The 20,291-nt window shown below is 33.3% G+C and overlaps 1 protein-coding gene across 8 annotated transcripts in view; it reads right to left on the bottom strand.

The window, feature by feature from the left end:
- PCDH9 (protocadherin 9) overlaps window positions 1-20,291 on the bottom strand; it is a 995,059-nt gene that overhangs the window by 615,043 nt on the left and 359,725 nt on the right. For 2 of the 8 annotated variants that reach the window (XM_055138095.1, XM_055138081.1), the window contains exon 3: window positions 15,412-15,492. The exons of the other annotated variants lie outside the window; for them this stretch is intronic. In XM_055138095.1, the coding sequence (XP_054994070.1) occupies window positions 15,412-15,492 (81 nt within the window). The remainder of the gene's footprint in view (window positions 1-15,411; window positions 15,493-20,291) is intronic. 8 annotated transcript variants of the gene reach the window in all.

Below are 20,291 nucleotides of genomic sequence, written 5' to 3' on the forward strand. Positions count from 1 at the left end.
ATCACATCATAGCCTCAGTGCCTTTGTCTATACACTGTGCTCTTTAGATGCAATGATCTCCTAATTCCTCTAACTCAAACATGCATTCCATATATGAGATACAATTAGGCATGTCATGCTAAAACACGAGAACAATTTTTTTCCCAATAATCTGACTTGAGATGTTAATAAAATGGTTAGTTGATAAAATGACTGTAGATAAGCTGTATCTTTTACCATGGATTCTTTTAGAATGATTTGCTCTTTCTTTGCTAATAGTTTTGAAAGTTTGTGGCTATAGTATAACAATAAATATATTTAACATTCATGTTATATAAACCTATTTATATTAATAAAGAGAAAAACATTATATTCACTGGTCTGACTTTGACTACATTTTCACTTTTTTTGGAAAAAGAATTGTTATGTAAAATATATTTTTAATTACTTTAGAGCACTTAGAACCAAATTAAATAGACTGATCAAGGTGATGTTGGGTGGAGATGCTTTAGTAAGCCTATGGATGTTAAAATGCAAAAATGTTTGTAAATTTATTTTTAGAATTGAAATTCTTTGTGTATTAAAGAATGACATCAAGTCACATGAGAAATCTCTAAATATGGCTTGTCATGTAACATGCCTAAGAATCCCTGAAAAAAAGTCCTTCAGCAAAGAAATATCTATTGACATATTCATTGCTAATAGAGTCTATATTTTAATTTGCTTTTTTTGTCTCCAAGCTCCAAGCTAATATAACTTCAGCAAAACCATAATAACATTTATCTTTCCATCCTCAGATCATCAAACTAGAACACTTATATGCTTCTCTAAAACACTAACAGCTCTCTACTGTATCTTCCTTAAGTCATTACCCTGATTAAAAGAGGTATAAAAATGAATCAGAAGTAGATTATGAAAACATATATAAGAAAATCTTCCTCGAAAACATATATAAATAAGCATGAAACAAAACTTGGATTTATTTTCTGAAAAAGAAAATGCTAAATATCTTGATTTGATACTGTATTCAGATAGCACAGTAAGGGTTTTGGAGTTAGATGAAAGAGTTAAAACACAGACTTTCATGGGAAATGACTCCTGATCTATATATATATATATATATATATATATATATATATATATCTCCTGCTGTACTGTTTGTACTGCTGTATCATCCCCACTATAACAACTCAGTCCCTCATAATTTTTTATGTAATCTTAGATTATAATAATCTAGCAATGAAGAAAAAATATTCTAGTAGGCTATTTATTTATACTTTTCTACCACTGTTATAACTATCAAGACCCTAAGACAAACAATGAGATCCTCATCACTATTATATATTGGTATAACATCAGTGCAGCATGACATTGTTTAAATTTCTCTGGTAATCTACCATATCTGCAAGAATACAACCATCTATGGAACATTTTTTTTTTCTTTTTGGGTCACATCTGGCAATGCACAGGAGCTACTCCTGGCTCTGCACTCAGGAATCTCCCCTGGCGGTGCTCAGGGGACTATATGGGATGCTTGGAATCGAACCCGGGTCGGCCGCATGCAAGGCAAATGCCCTACCAGCTGTGCTATTGCTCCAGCCCCCAGGTGGAACAATTTTTTAAAGCATAATCTTTTTTAAGCTAAGAGATAGGAGCTTGGGGAATGTTTGTGCATGTGCACACACATGTGTGTGTGTTTGTGTGTGTATAGAAAGATAGAACTGACAATTTTTGAAGTTCATCATGAAAAGAAAAATAAAATCAAAGCAAAAATGATTCACAGTCCTAAGAGACTAACCTCAGTAGTTCTAACTCTTCTTTGCTCTTTTTGTTTTCTTTTACTTTTTCCTTTGGTGGTTTTTAGGGACACTCAGCAGTACTCAGGATCTATTCCTGGCTCTTTTCCTAAGAAAGACCCTTAATAGTTTTCAGGGACCATAGGTCATGCTGGGGATTCCAACCTGAGTCAGGAGGATACAAGACATGCACCTTTATCCCTACATTATCCATCTTGCTTATATTTGCTCTTTATAGCCCTATTAGGTTGTGCTCTATTCCCTTATGTGGCAGTAAAATACTTAAGATTTTAGAATCTGGATTTGCAAGTAAGGAATTTAAACAATCCCCTTCCCTTTGGGTGATTTTAGCATTTGATACACTCATTGAACAGTGGAATTGAAAGTGATTCTTTTCTGAATCTCTATAACCCATGAGGAAATTAAGAAACACAGAATGACAGGTCCACATCAAGACTTATTTTATATAGATGCTGATGGTAACAATTATCTTCAAGTATTTTAGTATAATAGAGGCAAAGAGAAAATCAACCATATTCTCATTTCATATTTATGTTAGAGACTTACATAGTTTAAAGGGATTATCAACTCAGATCACTCATAGTTTTACAAATTGCCCATATTCTGCCACACAAAAAGCTGATAATAAAGAAATATCAACATATTGGAATTAAACCTCTTGTTCATTCATTAAATCCAGAAGGACATCAATTAAGAAGGGAAAAAAAAAACTCTCCCTGGAAGGGAATCACAACCAAAATTTAAGAACTCCATATTCAAATGTATTCATTAAACAAAACTATTCAGTTTAACTCAAAACATTCTGTAACAAATGGAGACTGGCTGATTGAAAGGACAAATAAGGTATTCTGGATAAGCAGGTTAAAAGTAATTTCTGAGCATTGAGGAGATAATTAAAAACCTACAGCAAAAACTACCCATGGGGAGCATCAGGTTTGATCCTTGGCATTGCATGGACCAGAGCACTGCTAATTGTGCCCTCACGAAAAAGATCAAATAAAATGTTAAGTTTGCTGAATTTAGAGCAAAACACTATAAAAATGTGTCTAAAAACGACCAATGGTTTAGGTCTATGCTTATAAATATGTCTGTAATTTGTCTACATAATTTGAGATTTTTGTATTAATGGTTCATTGTAAGCAAGGCTTGACTGAACTCGTATTTTGTTCTTTTAAGCTAATTGACATTGAACACATCTGAAAATACAGAATATTCTTTCCAGCTTTATTCCCTAGTGAACTCTTTAAAACATAGAAATGTATAGAAGTTTGTTCACAGACTTATTAAAATAAATAGCTGAATTCAACAAGGGAAGTTTACTTAAGAAAGACTACCACACCTAATAAAGGGCACATTCAGCAAATATTCAACAAACTTTAAACAAGCTGTCTCAAGTACATATAAAAGAGAGCAAAACCTTATTTTGTGTTGCTCATTAAACTGAAGCTACTTGTAAATGAACCTTTAAAAAAAACAGTCACTAATAATTTTCTCTTCTTTCAATTGCAAACTTCATGGATTGACTAGCAACAAATAAAATTCACACTTTCTTTTTCCGATCATTTGAATATATATGTTAATGTCATTTTAAACAAGTCAACAAATTTTGATCAATTTATTCTTCAGTTATAAACAAGAATACACTCTAAAATGAATTTATACCAAATTAGGCTTTTTGAAATGTGTTAAAGAGCACTACTCTTGTCATATATATATATATATACACACATATATGTATATATGTGCATATATGTTATATATATATAATCACTGTATCATCTCTGCCATTGCTCATCAATTTGCTCAAGCAGGCACCAGTAATGTCTCCAAGTGAGTCTTGTTCTTACTGTTTTTGGCATATCAAATGCACAACGGGGAGCTTGCCAGTCTCTGCTGTGCAGGCAAGACACTTGCCGGACTCTCCGAGAGGGATGGAGGAATCGAACCCGGGTTGGCCACATGCAAGGCAAATGCCCTACCCAATGTGCTATCTCTCCAGCCATATGTATATATGTATAATATATAATGTGTATATGCACATATATTTATGAATTTATATGTATTTATATATATATATATCACTAGTTGTGATATTAAGGATGAACATTGTTCCTTAAGTCTTCTCCATCATTAAAACGCTTGAGGGAAATCACTCAACACAATCCAGTAACATCTATTATTTTAATCTTTTTGAAACATATCCACTAATGAGTCATTTGATTATTATAATCAGAACCACTAATCACTACAGTCTTGATGAAATTTCAGCCATTATCTTAAGAGGGCTCTGGTCAAATAAATGAGTCAACAAGCTATTTGTTTTTATTATAATTATTCATTTGACTTTGAAAAGTAAGTTTCTGGAGAAGAAATAACAAATACTTGGTATTGGAAGCCAATATAAACCATGTGTAGGATAGAATAAACTGAATAATTTTGTTTTGTTACAAGGTGAAAAAAAATATAAACACCATACTAAATTCCACCAGAACAATTCTGCAAGTATAAGTTGCATGTTTTCAATTTAATATTATGGTTTTGTGAAAAAATTAAAACAGCTTCTGCACCATCCCCTAAACAGAGTTTCATCATGCAAAACACAGTCTCTTCTCTATCTCTAATCCCTGTCTCCCTGTATGTGCAGTGTTAGGAAAATGAAGTGCCTCAGAGATCCAGGCAAACAATATCTGCAATGACCAAGGTCTCTCTTTAAAAGTTGTGTATGGCTACGATGAAACAAAGATGTCATTTTTTCCTAAATTTCCATTAAAATAATTGAACTAAGTGAAACATAAGACTCAGTTGGTGTTTAGAGTTGAAATAGAAACTTGGGATAAACAAAGAATCTGTAGCAACTGTTTGTAAGTTCGGACAAAATAGAATAGAGAACATAAACAAATATGTCCAGACACACTTAGCTCCTAAAAATAAAAAGATGAGAAAGATGGTAACGGAGAGAAATGATAGAGTAATGGAAATGATAGAGAAATGATAGAGTAACGAACATGTACATAATATGCCTCCTTGATTGTTTTCATTCCCTTTTTCATTCTGATAAGAATTCAGAGGTTTCTTAGTTTTGTATTGGATCCTAAAACATTTCTACTTTACTATAGCCGATGGAAGTGAACTTTGGTTTCTTACAACCAAAAACATTTACATCAACTTTTATAATTCATTAACATTATCATTCCAACTGCTATTCTTCAGGAAAATATGACAAAAAGAAATGAGCTTTTTTCTTATCATTGTTAATAATTTTTTTTTGCTTTTTTGGGTCACACTCAGCTTTGCACAGGGGTACTCTTGGCTCTGTATCAGGAATTACTCCTGGTGGTGCTGGGGGACCATATGGGATGCTGGAACTCAAACCCAGGTCGGTCACATGCACAACAAACACCCTACCAATTGTGCTATCACTCACGCCCTCAATTTTTTGTATTAAGATACTGAGACTTCTATTACCAGTAGCACCACGAGTATCAACTTTTCTCCTCCAGCGTCACCACGATTTTTTCTTAATCTCTCACCTACCTCCTGCCTATGTGCCCACCTCACCTATCTGCCTACCTCCTTGGCAGGTGCATATTTCTATTTGATTATTATGGTTTGAATCTTTTGCTCTCAGTGCTCCCGACTCTGTGGTTGCACATATGGCTCCTGGACTCTTCTACACCTGTTACCCCCCCCAGGCACTTGGCTCCAGGGCACCCCAAACTCTTTACTTTCCTTTTACTTCTTTGCTAATCCCCCCAATTTGGACTTTAAGATCCAATTTTACTAAGGCAAAAATGAAAAGAATGTCTTAACTTAGCATTTAACCACTTGTTCTAGTAATAATTTTTTTTTTTTTTTTGCTTTTTGGGTCACACCTGGCGATGCACAGGGGTTACTCCTGGCTTTGCACTCAGGAATTACCCCTGGCCGTGCTCAGGGGACCATATGGGATGCTGGGATTTGAACCCGGGTCGGCCGTGTGCAAGGCAAACGCCCTACCTGCTATGCTATCTCTCCAGCCCCTAATTTTCTTATTTTGTCTCTTGAATTAATGTACAGTTATATATGTAGGCCCAAGTACTAAATTAATGCCTCTCACCATTTTAAATTTTCGTGATTAAGGCCACTAAGTACTTTAGACATGTCGGATTCATTTCAACATAAATGATGAGATCACTTTATTACTTGTCTTGTAAAAGACTCATGAGGATAGTTTTGATTATAAAATATGCGTCATAAACTTATCCATTGAATTTAACTTGGCTGCTATTTGAGCCTTATTTTCTCTACCTTTTTTGTTAGAGTAATCTTTATAATAGAGTATTCTACATTATTGAGCATCCTTGCTTCTGTCTTATGCCAGACAATTCATTATTTTATTAGAAAGAAAATTTATGTAGGTTTTTCTCAAGTACTAATCATGGATTTCTTATCTTTTAACTATTTTACTTTTTCTTTGAGTAATGTCAATTTTATACCTTAAATATTTCATATAGTATAATCCCCAAATTTACTGTGTCAGAAGTAGCTGTCCCCTTACCTTTATTTCACATTTAAAATTGTTTGTTAACTATACTATTCATAATTCCTTCAAGAAATTTTATGACAAACTTATCCATAGTATAAGGCATTGACTTACACAACTTTCTTCAACTCTCCCTTTTGCATGCATAGAAAATACTTACAATATTTGTTTTTCTGAAAAGTAATTGTACATGGTTTCTGTCTATGTATTTACTTAATTTAATTTAAATTTTGCTTAACTTAATTTAAAATAATTTTAATTAAGTTATCAGTTTATAATAGTATCAAAATCATTTTCTTATTACAAAGCTATTTGTTGTTACTCTTTTTGGCATATCGAATATGCCACAGGTAGCTTTCCAAAAACAACAACAATCAGTCTCACAGTGGAGACATTACTGGTGCCTGCTGAAGGAAATCGATGAATAACCGGATGACAGTGCTACAGTGCTACAAAGCTACTATACCATCCATCCTCTATTATTTTAGGATATGAGTTTTTAACTTGGTATCCTAATGCTATGATGAGTGTTTAATAATTCACAATGAACTCAGATCCATTTTGAATAAGCGTTTAGCATTTCCAACTCTCATTGCTGTAGTGGTTCCTTCTCTATCCCACTGCCTCCTTCTCCAGCACCTGAGGCAGGCTTCCAACCATGGACCAATTCTCCTGGCCCACGTTTCTACTAATTTTGGCTATCAGTCTCATACTATGTTTTTTTATGTCCCACAAATGAGTGCAATCTTTCTATGTCTGTTTCTCTCCTTCTAACTCATTTCACTTAGCATGATACCCTACATACCCACCCATTATAAGCAAATTTCATGACTTCATTTTTCCTAACAGCTGCATAGTATTCCATTGTGGATAAGAGCTGTGTGCTGAAAGAGGGTAAAGGTACAAACAAACATGATAAACTCTCAGTATTGTAATGTAAACAAGAGGGAGGAGGAGGAGGAAGAGGAGGAGGAGGAGGAGGAGGAGGGGAGAGAGAGAGAGAGAAACTGAGGGAAGGCTGGGCTGGTGGATGCGGTGAGGAATACTGCGGTCATTTGTTGTGGGAAATGTGGAGGGATGGTGCTGGAACATTGTATGACTGAAACTGAAGCATGAAAAGCTTTGTAGGGGCTGGAATGATAGCACAGTGGGTAGGGTGCTTGCCTTCCAAGTGACCAACTGGGGTTCTATTCCCAGCATCTCATATGGTCCCCTAAAAATCGCCAGGAGTAATTCCTGAGTACAGACCCAGGAGGAGTAACCCCTGTGCATCACTGAGTGTGACTCAAAAATCTTAAAAAAAAAAAAAAAGCTTTGTACTTTGTAGCTGTGTATCTCAAGGTAACTATAAATAAATAAATAAATAAATAAATAAATAAATAAATAAATAAATAAATAAATAAGCAAACAACAAAAAAATCTTCAGCATTTTCTTTTTAATCATGCTTTGGAATGATACATTATTTTTTCAATCACAGAACTCCTTATGTTTGCCACAACATACTTTTATGCATTGAATGTGTGGGATATTTCACTCATACAAATTGTATGTCAACATTATCTACAGCATATATCTGTAAAAAAAGCATTCTATTTACTGAAAAATCACTTGTGGTTATGTCCCTGTGGTCTTTATGAACCTTCTCCTGCTTATGTGGAAATGTGTCTGAGGTTCCAGTGAGATACTGGATGTGAAAAAAGGTATAAAGTATAAGAGCTACATAATGTCAGATTCTGTCAATTGGTATTAGAATTTATAATTATATATAATGTGTTCCTTCTGTTTCTTATTAAGATAAAAATTAGTATTGTGTTTATTTTTCATGATTATAGGATAGGCAATTTTGGTACTAAATTCTTTAATTTTTGAGGATTTTCATATAACAGACAATATTAACCTGAACATTGTTGATGGCCCTGAGTGGTTCTAATAGTAATTTTTAGAAAATAATTGCTCAAAAGTGACATATATTTTATGGCTAAACACATCTAGCATTCACTAGTGTGTATATTTTGACTTATGTGAGAGTTAATGAGTCCACTTATTTAAAAGATTCATACTATTACATTTACTTAGGCATGAGAGGCAAAGACCTTTCCCCGTGTGTTTTCAAATAAAATACGCATTTTAAAGGAGTGGAGAAAATATAAGACTAAAGGAAATTAGTTTCCAGATAAGTAAAGGAAAACACTACTTTATTATTGTCTCTAATTCTTGAGGTCCTTTCCAAAAATTTCTTAAAATTCTTGAGCTGTAGCATAAATCTCCGTGAAAGTGAGACACTCAATTTACAGTGTATTTTGCATGTACCCAAACAAGTCTTGAATGATGAATTTCACTGTCTGACTGAAGTGGTTTACCTCAGCACATAATTTCTAATATTAACAACCTTTCCCACAGGAGCTGAATGACCTTCTATAAATACAATCCCTTCGTTCAATCAAAAAATTAAATCCTGTAACCACCTCACAATTCATCATCTTTTTTTTTCTACAAGCAATTGTTGAAGCAGAAACAAAACACAAATCCCCAATCCTCAATCCATGTAATGTAAAATTATGCAGCCTTCTGCACTTATGTAACAGGGGTGTATTGAAAATTACATAGCATTTTGTGTTTCAAATCAATTCTATTGAATGAATTCTTGTTTCCTGTGAGCCATAATTTTCAGAACAAAAAAAAACTCCTTTCCAAAATCAAAGACATCCTAAAACAATGACCTTCTGAATGTTTGCATATTTTCAATCAGTCTTTAAAAATGCCTCATCATATGAATGATTCAACAATTACAGTAAGGCCAGATTAAAAGGTAATTATGCAAGGCTTCCATTTAAATAAAAGTTATAAGTAAACAAAAGCTATAGAAAATCTCAGAGTATATTAGTGGACTCTTCTTCTCTGAATAGAGCAGATGAATATTTGTATTTAATTTCACTATATATAAGGACTGTAAAATATAATCAAGCAAGTAAAAAAACTTCTTAGTTCAACTTCAGATAATTTCTATTACTAAAGCAGACTGAAACAAAGTTGTATCAAAGAATCTTCTTGCAAACCAACCAACCAACCAACCAACCAACCAACCAAAACCCTGAGTAGTCAGTTTAGTGATTTTTAAAAAATCAATGTTTTCTAAGGTGAATGAATTAGGAATGTTGAATAGAGTCCCATTGGATATTCTTAATTATCTTAAATCATGCTAACTATGGAGGCAGAGATTACATTTACATAAAAATAAGCTATTTGTTAAGGACAGAAAGCAGACAGATTTAGGTTAGCTGTCAGGCAGATAACTCAGGTACCTTAAACACTTTCTATTGGCTTTTTTTCAGTTGAAAAAAACAGCATGAAGGGTTATATTTATTGTACTTATTCCTCCTATAATAGGTTAAAAAATAATCACCAAAACTATGTAATTACATTAGAAGACTTAATAGAACAAGAAAGTGCACATAAACACTTATGCATTACATTAATATGGTTGTTTTATATACAGCAGGAGCAAGCATAAATTCTTCCTATTTGAAAAACTGAAATAATTTAAACTTTGTATGGTAGAACCTAATATTGTTAGTAGGTTCTTAAAAAAATGTGACGTTTTCTAAAAGATACATTTAAAAAATCTCCACAACTTTACCATATGGTACATGATATAAATAAGTTAGATGATATAAATAAGAATTAATTTGGCATATTTCTGGTCAAAAAAATAGTGAGTAGAACTGAAAAGTTAAGATTCTAACATTCAACATCAATTCTAATAGTAAATAATCATTTGTATTTAATGATTCATTCGTCTATTCATTTCCCAAGTTGGCTGATTTCTGCTCAAGATCATGGCTGGTTGACTCATTCTCACACTACTGGTATGGCTATGGGGCTCAATATTGACAATCACAGTGATTTATCGGTGCTTAATTAATGAGTCGCTGGATTCAATATCAACAATACCACTGTAGCATTGTCATCCCATTGTTCATCGATTTGCTTGAGCGGGCACCAGCAACATCTCCGTTGTGAGTCTTGTCTCACAACTTGAAAAAAACTAACTTGAAAAAAGCTATTATATTGTTGATATATTATTATTCACTCACTATGGATATTTGATGTCTTAGATTTAACCCCTAACACCCAACTAAGGTAAAATTTAAGTGCATTATTTAGTCAATCAGAATAACAATTTCATTTTGCATCAATAATCAAGAAGTTTTAAGAACTTAGTCTAATATTCAGTTCCTCCCCAGTCAGTGAGTTTTTGTCTCTTCAATAATCTTTTCTATTTCTTAAAAAAAGAAAAGAAATTCTAAGGATTAAGGATCCCCTTTTCTCTCATCCCCTTTACAGTGGGTTTGAACACAATTGTTAAGTTTTATTTTATTCTTGATATATTGACCACTACTTTGTTGATGTCAATAATAGATTACAATTTGTTCAAAAATCTTCTGGAATTTTTGGGAAAAAATCAATTGTGGGGGCGGGAGCAATAGTACAGCGGGTAGGGCATTTGCCTTGCCCATGGCCAACCCGGGTTCGATTCCCAGCATCCCATATATCCCCCGAGAATCTCCAGGAGTAATTCCCTGAGTGAAAAGCCAGGAGTAACCCCTGGTGACTCAAAAAGCAAAAAAAAAAAAAAATCAATTGTGAATACCAGTCCATTAATAAGTAGCCATCAGTTTCTGATAGAACATATATCATTTTAGTAAACTTTTAATTAAATAACTATTCTTCGTCTAATCAAATAAAATTGCAAGAGTTGCATTTTTTTTTGCAAGTGCTGTATTTTAAGACATTTATATTTTCTCTCAGGCAGTCTTCAAGTACAAACATAAAAGTGTTGATTTAAAAAACAGTTTCCCCCTTAGGTCTGGGGAGATAGCTCAACCAAGAAGTTGGAGCTTTGGCCTTTTATGCACTGGGCCCTGTGTTCAGTCTCTGCAACCAAACCTTCTCCCTCCCAGCACCTCAGGGTATGGCTCTGCTGGGTCCCTGATCACTCTGTGGAACTCCTTTCAAACTTAACAATATTTATGTACAAAAATAGATATGTTTATAATTTTAAAGTAGTACTTTCTGGAATACACCAAATCATTCTTCATTAAAGTGTTCTCCCTACTGTTTATTGTTTGAAAATATTTAACTAATGTGAGTACAATGAAAAATTTAAATGTATCATCTTCAATTAGGACAGGACATTTTCTAGAGCATCTTATTTTTATACTTTGGTGCATAAACAGGATAAGAAATCTTGATGAGGGGGAGCGATAGCACAGCAGGTAGGGCGTTTGCCTTGCACACAGCTGACCTGGGTTTGATTCCTGGCATCCTATATGGTCTCCCAGGCACCACCAGGAGTAATTTCTGGGTGATAAACCATGAGTAACCCCTGTGCATCAAGGTATGGCCCCCCTCCCCCAAAAAAAGAAAGCTTGATGATATGTACATTATTTAAGATTCAATAGATTTCAAAGGTACTAAGAGAGTTTTTAATTTATTGAAAAGTGTAAAGAAATTTAATTTTTTACCAAAAATATAGAGATAATCTAGGTATTAAAAATCTGTTTTAAAATATTTTGAAAATTATATTACTACTCATGTGAAAAATTATACATACATGTCATACATACATTAACTATACACATATTAGAAAGATGCTATTTGGTTAATATTAGAAGGATTTTAGCATTCAGGTTCACTGTTTTATGGAATTTTGAGTCGGCTGCTATAGTTATACTATTACTTAAGTCTGTAGGGATTTGAATGAATAAGATGTGATGTCCCACAGGGCAAACTGCTACTTTGGAATACAGCATATACACCCTTAATACTTTTCAAAATGCACAAAGAAGCAAAAAATATGAAAATGAGTGACAAATATAAACATAGTTTTTGTAAGAAATGTCACAGATCTCAACAAATAATCTGAGATTGTCAAGTTAAAGAAATAGAAAAATATGAATCAAGATTAAATGCAGAAACAATCCTACAAATAAATTTTTAATCTAATTTCTGTTGATTAAATATCAATGTTTTATTTTCAAGTAACTTTAAAAATGATCAATAGTGTTATGAAATATATTTTCTTTAGAAATTTGAAAATATCTTTATAAATATGCATGCAGGCCTAACTTAAACATTGTGATTGCTTTCAAAGGTGAAAATAATGCACTTTCCCATGTTTAGTCCTAAAAACTTTCATTTACATTTGTGTCTCTCTATGTTGCATCAAAAAATGTAATTCATAAAATGGTGTTCCAAATACATAGCAATTTCATGTTTTTAGAGCTCTGTATGTGATTTTGGGAGTCCTTCATTGTGAGGTTACAATGCACGCATGTATTAATGTCACACTAGAATCTGAAGGTTTGTTTTTCCCTACATATCTCTCCTAAGCTTAAATTCATCATTGATTCATGAGTAACACATTTATATATCTAATGATTATTTTACCCAGTTTTGTTGATTTTATCTGTGCTCTTTTTATGCCCATTTATGTACCCAATGCCTCTTTTGTTAATAGTATATAATTGGTTACTTTTTTTTTTTAGCTTTTTTGGCCACTCCCAGCAATGCTCAGAGGATACTCCTGGCTTTGCACTCAGGAATTATTCCTGGCAGTGCTTGGGAGACCATTTGGGATGCCGGGAATCTAACCCAGGTTGGCCATGTGCAAGGCAAAAGCCCTACCCACTGTGCTATTGCTCCAGCTCCCAATTGGTTGCTTTTCAGTTCTTAATATTCTTTTATCAAATCCTGTATAACATAAAGTGTTTTGCCTTTTTTTGTTTGAGGCCACACCCTGCAAGACTCTGGGTTTATTCCTGGCACTGCACTCAGTATTCATCCTTGGTAGTGCCTGAGAAAGCATATAAGGGAGAAACCCAGGTTGGCTGCTTCGAAGGCAAGTGCCTTATTCACTGTACTATTTTTCAAGTCCTACACGTGTATATTATAATATAATTGCATGTACAAAATATAAACAGTAATACTAAATGTTATTAACAATTTTCTATAAAGATTTCTAAATCTTTAATTTTAGGTATAGAAATCTAATCATTATTTTTGTTAGGGCTTCATTTATTTCCTATTCTGATGACTACTTTCTACAGTCATCAAAATAAAACAAATGACAACACTGGTCATGCATTATTTTGCATTCAAGAATGCAAAACCTTATTTTCCAAGGCAAGTTGTAAAACTAGAACGAATGAATTTCCACTAGGTAATTGGTTCCTTCACAGAACTTTAGGATGCTATCAGTCTGTCCACCAGTGTGAACATGAAAAAAGGCAGTATGCCTTAACTGGTTTGCCCTGGATACATTCTTTCTTCCCTTTCTTGATACTGTGTAATACAAAAGAAGGGAGGGTAGAATAAATAATGAGATTTTTATGTTGTGTCTTTTTTCTCTCACTCAGCTCAAAGATGTTTGGGGTTGCCATGAAAATAATTTTCACAGTTTCTCATAGTAATTACTTGAGGCTGCACTGCCCTTGTGGACTAGACCCATTTTGCTGCTTGCCTTCCCCTTCCACATGCCCCATATTGATAACTCATACTGTGTCACCAGGCTCTGAAGCAAAATTCTGTTTTTACCTTCTAATTAATATCACATAATTCTAATTGGGGCTTCCACTTATAAGCTGCAATGTATTAATATTTGTGTTGCTATGTTAATTAGTTTTTGGTACTAAGACTGATCTCTATACCCAACAACCAGAATTTTCATTCTGGAATTTCTCTATAATAACATTGGCATGAGTCAGTCTTTCCTGGAGACTCTCCAAGCAAATTTAATTACTGAGGTGTTTAAAAGATCATGTTATAAAAATGTTTCACCAGCAAGGCAGTCAGTTACATAGTACATGTACTCAGATCAGCATTATGAAGTGGTTTCAGTGTCATTTCTTGAGCAGTTTTTGAGTGCCGATGTGTTCCACACACTATAATTTGTTGTCCTAAGTGCCTGGGGATAGAATATTTTAATGAGCTAACAATCCATCAGGAAGGACAAGCACAAGAAGAATGATGAGGATATAGCATGAAGCCTTTCCTGGGCCAAAAAGAAAGTATAGCGGTTAGGGCATTAATTTTCGGCTCCCCATATGACCCTCACACACTTCCAGGAGTAACCCCAAAGCACAAAGCTAGACGTAAGCCTGGTTATGCTCAGTGATGAACAAAAACACAAACAAAAAGGATCTCTCTAAGTTTACTTACACAAAGGACAGGCCTAAGATAGTGTCTTCTGCCAATATTAGGTTGTTCCCTAACATCACTGTTTTCACCTGTTCCTTAGGTGGTCATTGATTTTATAATATAAACATTATTATTTATTAAAAGTGCAGTAGAGTTTAAATTAAATGACTATCCATTTTAATTGTGAAGATGGATAAAAAAATTGACTGTTAGGTAAACATATCTACTATAACCAAACAGCACATATATCTGATACATATATGTACATATATATTATAATTGTCATCTTACATAAAACCAACTATACTTGTTCACTTTTTTGTCCTTAATTACTGTGAGATACACAATTTTGTATGTGATTGGGTTTCAGTCGTGCAATGCTGCAACACCCAACCTTTTAGATGATTTTTTTTTTCAAGGAAACTAAGTGAGTCTTTATTGGGAGAGATGATCTTAACCTTTTTGCTAGAATCATGATGATTAAATTAAAAATCATATTAGTGACACAATATAGGTTAAGTGTTCAGAAAAGCAGTGGACCATATTAGGTCTCTAGAACAAAATATCCCATATTATGTGATTTAGGTATCAGAAGTTTATTTTCTGACAATTATGGAGACCTGAAGTTTAGGATAAAGGTTTCCACAAAATTGGTTTTGGCCCCTTTCTTCACATAGTCTTCCCTCTTAGATGTGTATTGACATTCTAGTCTTCTTTCTGAAACACTGCCCACTCATTGCTGATTAACATTCGTGCTAATGATCTCCTCAGAACTATGTGACTTAAGACCCTCTCTTCAAATCTTGAGACATTAGGAGTTAGGATGTTAGCATAATAATTTAAGGGAAGGGTCAGGGGTGAAATCAAAGGGTGGGAGAGCAGGCCTTCCATACCTGAGGCCCTAAATTCAATCTCTGGTACTGCATGTCCTCTCCCCAGCAGTATTGTGGGCCAAGCATTGCCAGTAGGGACCACTATAAAAAAAAGAATTTGGGAAGACCAAAATTCAGTGCACAGACCAAATAAATATACTTGTACTTTTCTAAAAAAAAAAAATAGAATCAGCATACATAGTAATTATTATTAACGGAAGTCATTCATTGTTTTAAAGTCCTGTTCTAATTTATAGCCCCCTTTTTGTACCCATGCCATTAAAGAACAAGAGCAGGACCATCTTCAGAGCAAGAAAAATATATAAATGTATTACTGTACTTAAAACCATATGGAAATAGTATATCAGACAGGATCCTGAGACATGGATTCCTTCCCAGTTTACCATACATGTTCTATGTGACCTTTATAGTTCAGCTCCTAAAAATCTTGATTATCTCATTTTTAAAATTTTAAAATCGGAAAAAGAATTATGATGAAATTTCTTTAAGTTTAAGGATATTTCAAGAATTTATTCTTGGGGTGAGGAGGAGTGGGTGATAAATCATATCCTGTACTTAGGGACTACTTCTGGCTGTGCTCAGGGGACCAAATATGGTGCTGGCGATTCAGTCGGGTTTGACTGCATGCAAGACAAGTACTTAATACCTGCACTACCTTTTTGACCTGTTAAAGCCTAAGAATTTTAACGTGATGTTGGGATCCTATCATTAATGAAGATAATAATGACTAATACATATGCAATAATTCTGGATCTTTGGTATAAAATGTCATGTTCTCACAATACCATATAGGTTAATAATACTCTTCTCATTTTTGTTATGTATAAACTCAAATTGCTGAAAAAATCTAAATAAAGATATAGGTCTTGGAAAGAAATAACTGTTTTTATAGTGATGATCTTCCCACATAGGACCAAAGTATGTCACAGTTCATAATTATATACAGTTAAAAAAATCTATATACTGACTGCATCTTCCATGCTTATAAACATTTGTTTAAGATAAAATTATTTTGATATTGAATACATAATATATTCAATAAAATTCTGGCACTTTAAATGTGCTACATTTAATCAGAATATCTCATAAAAAAACACTGCTTCTTTATCTCTCACCTTTTATATGAAAAATCTAAAAACCTTCATGCTTCCAAGATTATTTCTATAATTACTTTAGTCAAACTTCATAGAATATGTCTAGAGATATTTATTTAAAACTATATTTACCAAAAATTCCATTTTCATTATCATAATATAGCAATCTTATAATTTAAATCCTTATTATACATTTGGTGATGCAATTTATTTTGATCTATATTTAAAACTTTAAAATAATTTAACAATTTAAACTTTATTCCACAAGCACAACAATTATTGCCACATACATATAGTCTCAGAATAATATATAATGACAATGTGTCAATTAGTATGTTGCATATTGATTTTTAATATTTTTTAGTCTTCACATTAAGGTTCACACTTAATGTGCTCACACTGAGACACTTTGAGGGACATTTTGTGGGATGAGTTTTTTTTTATTAAGCATATCTTTCATAAATCTTTTTGTTTTCTGGTAATATATAGGAAACAGAAACGCATTTGTTCCACTTTGCTATGATGATATAAATAAAGTCTTATGAGAAAATATGGCTCATTTCCTGACACTTTTAATTGACAGTTACCTGCTTAAATTGGAAATCACTTTTTCTGTTTTCTGATGATTCGCATTGCTAAGTACCGAGTATTCACCTCTTTTCATCTGCATTACATTCCTATGGTACATTCAAACTCTGCCCAGTCTATTAGAGCACACAATTCAAGTAATGGTTAGATGTATCCTTAAGCTCCCAAAAAGGAATATCATTTAGCATTCTGCTTTCATTGCAAGGATTCTGCCATTCAAAACTGTAACTCCATTTGTGACCTTAAAGATCATTTTCAGTCGTTTCCACAAAATGAACAAAATTTATTTCCACCATTGTTCCTGTTATAAAATATCTCTCAAGAAGAGTAATTTTGATCTAGCACTTTTCTGTGCCCTGTCAGTGACAGCTGCAACCAACACTTCAACTAAAGTATATTTACAGGCAGAAAATGAGACCGGGGCAGGACACGGGCTTGATTTTCTTTCTCAGAGTTCTGTTTTCACTCCTGGTAGCCTTTCATCTATAAATTTAGGATATCAGGTCTAAAAGGCACTGAAGAAGTATGCACATAATATACTCATGCAGTTGTTTTGAAAGACAACTTCATCTGACTACATATATATCACAGGGACCATACAAATTTCCTGGCTGTCATTCTGTTAATGTTCAGAGTCATTAATTCCTTTGGAGGACAGGCAGGTGGAATCAAACCTAGAGCCATACAAGCATGTGGTTGGTACATATTAGCGATAGGTCGTATTTGAAACAAAATTAATTGTGTATGTTTATAAATGTTACCTGATTAGTTATACATTCAGGACTGCAGGCCTTTTCCTCCAAAATGAAAGTGAAAACTCACACTGAGAAACCAAAAATTTTCTTTTTTTATGACAATGACCTCTACACAAGATGGACACATACAAGTGAAGAGAGGAAATGTGATTAAACTGTCCACTAAAAACCTTTTAAGGTTCTCATAAAAATTGGATGTGTAGGAAATACTTGGACAGTGCATTAAGTGGCAGTGCACACTGAATGCGCTCAGTGTTTTAAAATCTGCAAAAGAGAAACCTGTATTTTCTGCCCACATCAGCTAATGTTTTCAAGATTTGCACTGTTTACAGACTGCCATTTCTAAGCACCCATCCTTATCTTATTTATTTGGGAAAAAAAAGTGAATCAGTTCACACATTTGTAAATATTGCATGGTATGAATGTAATGTCATACATATGAATACAACATTATGCATCAGATTTTATCTGCAAGCTTCTTAGTTTTATTAATACATGTTGCTTTTACTTTTTATTCCATTCAATATTCAAAGAAGAGCTAACTGCACTGTAGTAAAATCTAGAGGATATAAAATTACTGAAAAATCATATGAAGTATTTATGACAAAAAAAATCAAGAATAAGAAACTATATGAATTTAGCCTCTAAGCTCTTCACCCTACTCTGTGATTTATAAGTATATTGCTGTGGATTCAAGGAAAGAAGGAAAGGGCTTTGGTGAATTCTGCTATATCCTCACAGAAGTACTGATGGATATGTTTAGTGTAGAATGGAAATGCAGTATATTTATATTCATAAATAAATGAAATATTTAATTTAATTCAGTTTTACGTTATTTATTGGATATAGGCATAGGAAGGCAATCACACAAACATACAACGGATTTTTTAAGTGTGGTCTCACTTTGGATGTGTAATATATTATATTCCTATTGCTTTCAAGTGAGGCCTAGGTTGAAATGCTGGCAAAGCAAAAGCAAAAAAAAAAAAAAAAATAGTGCCTAGGATCCGGCATGGTCTGTCTGTTTTGGTGCATGAATATTATTACAATGAAGAAGTTTCCTTTATCAATTACTTAGCTTAGGTGTAATCAGTACATTATTCAATTAAAGTAATTATAATCACGTTCTGAAGATTTTTTAGGAACAAGAGAATATTCTCTTAACCTCTTTCTCTCCACAAATATTTGACTGTTAGCGTGACACACAGTGATGACAGAACTTATATTTGCAAATATTAAGAATGAATGCTTACTTGAATACATGTTTTTATCTGTAAGTAAATAGGTATGTATATCTCCTTCCCTTTGTTTGGATAAAACAAGGGAAAAAGCATATCAGAGATCATTAAGGAGGGTATTGGCAATTAAATGGGTAGCACTATAGTACTGTTGTCCCATTGTTCATCGAACGGGCATAAGTAATATTTCCATTGTGAGACTTGTTGCTGTTTTTTTGTGTATCAAATATGCCATGGGTAGCTTTCCAGGCTCTGCTGTGTGGCCAGGATACTCTCTGTAGCTTACTGGGCTCTTTGAGAGGGACAGAGGAATTGAACCCGGGTCAGCCTCATGCAAGACAAATGTCCTACCCACTGTACTATTGCTCCAGTGAAATTAAATGGGTACAGATATTAACATTGTGATCATAACAGAAAAAAAAACTGTAGAGTCTCTTTTTCTGAAGATCTCAAAGAATAATTTGTGATCAATCTTTCTTGAAAGAGTACCAGGAAACTTGATTCGCAGGATGCTAAGCCTTGAGTGAAAATCTTGCCTCTGCCAATTTGCTAGGTATTTAATATTAAAGTAGATTCACTTAGTATTTCTGTGTCTCAGTTTCTTCCTCCTTGTTGATGTAGCTAAAAAACAACTATTAAACTCACTTTCTATATTAAGTTTAAAGTATTAACTTTCTAAATCTTTCAGGCATTTGAATCCAAAATTTTTTCTAAACTATATCTTTCTAAGTATGTGCTCAGATAAATATTCAAAACTTCATAGCATAGGAACACATAGCCAAAAAGGGAAAATAAGAGTTTTATTAAATAACCTGCTTACTCTTACTATCAGAAGATAAGTCACATTACTCATTCTGGATGTTTAAAAAACTAATCATTATTTGCCTAGGCTCCAGATTTTTAAAGTCCCATACACAAATTACACACAGTATTAAAATAATCTGTATCTTAGATACATTACATGATACATGTGCATCGCATAATAATGCATATGTCTGAGAAAACCAATAGGGTTATTTTGTTATCTCTTACAAAAATAGAATATAATAAAACTAAGATTTGCAACAGGGGATAATAAAAGTGTTCAGAAAACCATTATCAGAAAACCTAGTAATTTGTAAAAATTTAGAAAATATCCAGTTGTTTACATATAGAATAGCTTTGCTATGGCAAAGAAATATATACTGTATTACAAATTTTAATAT

Source organism: Sorex araneus, chromosome 1 (assembly GCF_027595985.1).
Source record: "Sorex araneus isolate mSorAra2 chromosome 1, mSorAra2.pri, whole genome shotgun sequence".
Lineage (NCBI taxonomy): Eukaryota > Metazoa > Chordata > Mammalia > Eulipotyphla > Soricidae > Sorex > Sorex araneus.